Genomic DNA, 4181 nt, shown 5'->3' with positions numbered 1-4181 from the left:
TCATTAGATTCAGCAGATTGAGCAGTCTCCTTTTCATCCGGTGGCATTGGAATCTCTGAGGACGAAGTGCGTGGTCTCAATTGATCACCATGCCGTCTATACACAGTATCCGATGCTGGATCACGTACCTTGTACGAAACAGGTCCTGTCTGTTGTGTAATCACTCCAGATAACCACTTCGGATCTCCTCCCACCGTACTTCGCAGGAAAACAGAATCATCCACAGCAAAGGATCTCTCTCTTGCCCGATAGTCATGTTGATTTTTCTGCAAATACTGTTTTCTGCGAACCGTCTCATGAATGTTTGGTTTCAGGAAGTCCAGCCTGGTGCGGATGTGTCTCTTTAAAAATAAATCAGATGGTGACTGACCTGTGGTACAATTAGGAGTTGTGCGATAGCGCAATAAAAATAAAGATAGTCTATCCTCAATGCACATTTGCTCATTAGTCAATTTCTTCATACCCCTCTTGAACGTCTGGACATATCTTTCTGCCAAACCATTTGTTGCTGGGTGTTTTGGTGCACTTCTGGTATGCATAATACCATTCTGCTTCACAAATCTTTGGAATTCATCAGAAGTAAAAGTAGTTGCATTATCAGTCACGATTTGTTCAGGTAATCCATATGCAGAAAACAATCTCTTCAATCTGGTAATAGTAGCTTGAGAAGTAATCTGTGACATACGAAAAACTTCCAACCATTTAGAATGAGCATCAACAATGATCATAAACATGTTGTTCAAGAACGGACCAGCAAAATCCACATGCAACCTTTTCCAACACTCACCCGGGAATTCCCAAGGATGAAGAGGGACGTGACTTGGCATTCTTTGTTCTTGTTGACAGATTTGACACTCCTTGCAAACTCTTTCTATATCCGTATCAATTTTAGGCCACCACACGTATTTACGAGTCAGAGCTTTCATTTTAACAATGCCAGGGTGTCCTGAGTGAATTTCCTGTAACACTGATTTTCGAAATTTGAATGGTACAATCACTCGTGTGCCCCATAGCAGACATCCCTGTTCTACTGACAGTTCATCTCTTTTCGCGTAGAATACTTTCAAATCATCTGACACTTCAATTGGCCAACCTTCCATGACATAACGAAACACTTTAGAAAGTTCTTGATCTGTTCTTGTCATTCTGGCAATCTGTGCTGCATTTAGAGGAGCTTCTTGAAGATGGTTTGTCAAAAGTGTGTTGATATTTGCTGAAATGGCTTCTGTTCCTACATCGGTAATTTCAGGTAATGGAATTCGTGACAAGCCATCTGCATTTCCATGATCTTCTGCCTTGCGATACATGATATGATAATCATATGCCGACAAAATTATCGCCCACCGCTGAATGCGAGCGGCAGCCATCATTGGGAAATGCTTATGTTCACCAAACAGAGTCACTAATGGTCTATGATCAGTTATCAAATTAAAAGATCTTCCCCAAAGATACTGATGGATTTTTTTAACTCCATAGATCACACTCAAAGCTTCCTTCTCAATCTGTGAATATTTCTTTTCAGCAGGGGACAAAGTACGTGAAGCATATGCAATGGGATGCTCGTCACCATTTGGCATGATGTGCTGAAGCACCGCACCAATTCCATAAGCGGAAGCATCACATGCTAAAGTCAAAGGCAGTTGTGGATCATAGTATACTAGCACTTTGTCACTGGTGAGCAATTCTTTACATCTACTAAAAGCACCTTGTTCCTTTTTCCCCCAGCACCAAGCAGTTTGTTCTTTCAACAGTCTATACAGTGGTGCCAACACTGTGCTCTGCTGTGGTACAAAGCGTCCATAATAATTTACCAAACCTAAAAAAGCTCGTAGTTTCTTCACATTTGATGGTGCTGGCGCATCTTGAATAGCTTTTACCTTGTCTTTTGTCGGATACACCCCTTTTTCATCGATCACATGACCCAGGTACTCAATCCGTGTTTGTCCCCACTCACATTTACATTTCTTTACTCTTAAGCCTGATTCTTGAAGACGCTGTAAGACTTTGCAAATGTTTGTTAGATGTTCTTGCTCATCTTTACCTGTGATCAACAAATCGTCCAAATACACAATCACTTTCAGATCTTTCATCAAATTTTCCATTATTCGTTGAAAAATGGAAGGGGCTGAACTGATGCCAAAAGCAAGACGATTATACACATATAATCCCTTGTGAGTGTTGATTGTCGTATACTTCTTAGAATCATTATCCAGCACGACTTGTTGATATGCTTGTGCCAAGTCAATCTTGGAAAACAACTTCCCTCCACTCAAAGTGGCTAACACTTCCTCGATCCGTGGCAAGGGATACACTTCAGTGTTGGCAGCTTGATTAACAGTGACTTTGTAGTCTCCGCATAAGCGAATTGTGGAATCTTTTTTTATAACAGGAACAACTGGAGCAGCCCACTCGCTGTATTTTACTGGGGATATAACATTAGCTTTTTCCAGTCTATCAATTTCGCCTAACCTGATTTTACCAAGTGAGACATGTTCCTGGGACAACATCGTTGTTGACCCTGGAACAACATTGTGATTAACCAATCAGATTTGAAGAACCAGTTTATAGATTTTGTGAAGTTTATGCTTAAAATCAGTGTTTGGTGCTTGTACATCAGTGTCATTCATCTATCATTTCCTCTGATTTTAGGGATTACTCATGGTTAAGGTTAGGTTTAGGTGTAGGGATATGGTTAAGAATATATTTTTGGAGTAAAATGTTGTTCCAGGGTCAACAAAATATGTTGACCTAGGAACACATCGGACTTGGTAAAATCAGGACGTGCATCAATTTCCTTCTCCACACGCTCTTTCATAGCAAAAGGAAGAGGACGACTTTTAAAAAACTTGGGTGGCACATCTGGTTTCACTGAAATAGTGGCTTTAATGTCCTTTAAAGTGCCCAGCTCATCCTTAAAGACTTCACTATATTTGTCCAGCACTTCTTGAATGGACCCAGGCTGCTTACTCACATGTCGAATTATCTTCCAATTCAGTTTTACTTTCTGAAGCCAGTTTCTCCCACACAGGTTTGGACCATTCCCTTTGACTACGATCAGTGGTAACTCATTCACTTGATCCTCATATTGTACAGTAGCTGTGAATTGACCCAACACTGGAATGCATTCACCGGTGTAGGTCTTTAACTTGACTCTAGCTCCCTCCAGTGGCAAATGGGCAAACGATCGTCTATACTCTTGTTGTGAAATGATGCTTACAGCCGCTCCTGTATCAATCTCCATCAATAAATCCTGCTGATTCACAGTAAAATTTACTCGGAAAGACTGTTTCTCAGTATCACTTAACATGGAAAACATTTCCAGCTCCAGCTCTTCAGCATGCATATAAGCTGTTACTTTGTGCTTGTTCTGTTGTTCAGCATATTTACTGTTAGGATGTGACTTCATTTTAACTTTGCAAGCTCTCTTTATATGCCCAATCACTCCAAAATTGTGACATTTAGAGTTTTTAAAATAACACTCCTGTGCATTATGGTTTTTCCCTTTACAACGATAGCATTGTCTCTGGTTATAAACAGTCTTTGCATTTACCTTATGCACTGTTGTCGCTGAATCCTCTGTTTTCCTCAGCTGTTGCGTATCTCGATCTGCGGTTTCCATACTGTGAGCAACTTCAAGTGCCCGTGCAAAAGTGAGTGTGTCTTCCGAAAGCAATCTCCGTTGACATGCTTCACTTCGGATTCCGCTGACAAAACGATCACGTAGAGACTCATCCAAACTTGCACCAAAGTCACATTTAGATGCACATTGTTTCAGTTCAGCAACATACTGGGACACAGTTTCATGGGGCTTTTGAACACAGCGCTGAAATCGGAAACGCTCAGCTATTATTAAGGGCTTTGGTTCAAAATGGGCCTTCAGAATGTTCACAATTTCTTCAAACGTTTTATCCTTTGGCTTCGCAGGCTGAACCAGATTCCGTAGTAATCCATATGTGGACGCTCCCACAGCACTAAGCAAAGTCGCTACTTGCTTCGTATCATCCACATCATTTGCAATCATGAACAATTCCGCTCGTTCAATATATGCAGACCAGGACTCATTTTCCGGTTTATACTCATCCAATCTTCCGATTTGCGCCATGTCTTCTCACACTTTATCCTCGTCGCCAATTTATGTTATATATTCATGAGGCCAGCCACCAAATGCTATCAAAACATAC

The 4181-nt window shown here is 41.0% G+C and overlaps 1 protein-coding gene across 1 annotated transcript; it reads right to left on the bottom strand.

Moving 5' to 3' along the window:
* Positions 1 to 238: 238 nt before the first annotated feature.
* LOC128020901 (uncharacterized protein K02A2.6-like) lies at positions 239 to 2754 on the bottom strand. Its single transcript, XM_052607705.1, has 2 exons — positions 464 to 2754; positions 239 to 341 (listed from the first exon to the last, which is right to left on the bottom strand). The coding sequence occupies exons 1-2, from the start codon at positions 2505 to 2507 to the stop codon at positions 295 to 297; spliced, it is 2091 nt and encodes a 696-aa protein (XP_052463665.1). The 5' UTR covers positions 2508 to 2754; the 3' UTR covers positions 239 to 294.
* Positions 2755 to 4181: the final 1427 nt, after the last annotated feature.

Source organism: Carassius gibelio, chromosome A10 (genome assembly GCF_023724105.1).
Source record: "Carassius gibelio isolate Cgi1373 ecotype wild population from Czech Republic chromosome A10, carGib1.2-hapl.c, whole genome shotgun sequence".
Taxonomy (NCBI): Eukaryota; Metazoa; Chordata; class Actinopteri; order Cypriniformes; family Cyprinidae; genus Carassius; species Carassius gibelio.
The sequence above is the reverse complement of the archived record's forward strand: the minus strand, read 5'-3'. Positions and strand labels throughout refer to the sequence as shown.

Bases quoted from the DNA above. Each gene is read 5' to 3' on its own strand.
- LOC128020901 (XM_052607705.1), bottom strand. From the start codon at position 2,507: ATGTTGTCCCAGGAACATGTCTCACTTGGTAAAATCAGGTTAGGCGAA. The intron at 342-463 runs GTATGAAGAAAT...TTATTTTTAAAG, and splicing joins TGTCCAGACGTTCAAGAGGG to AGACACATCCGCACCAGGCT.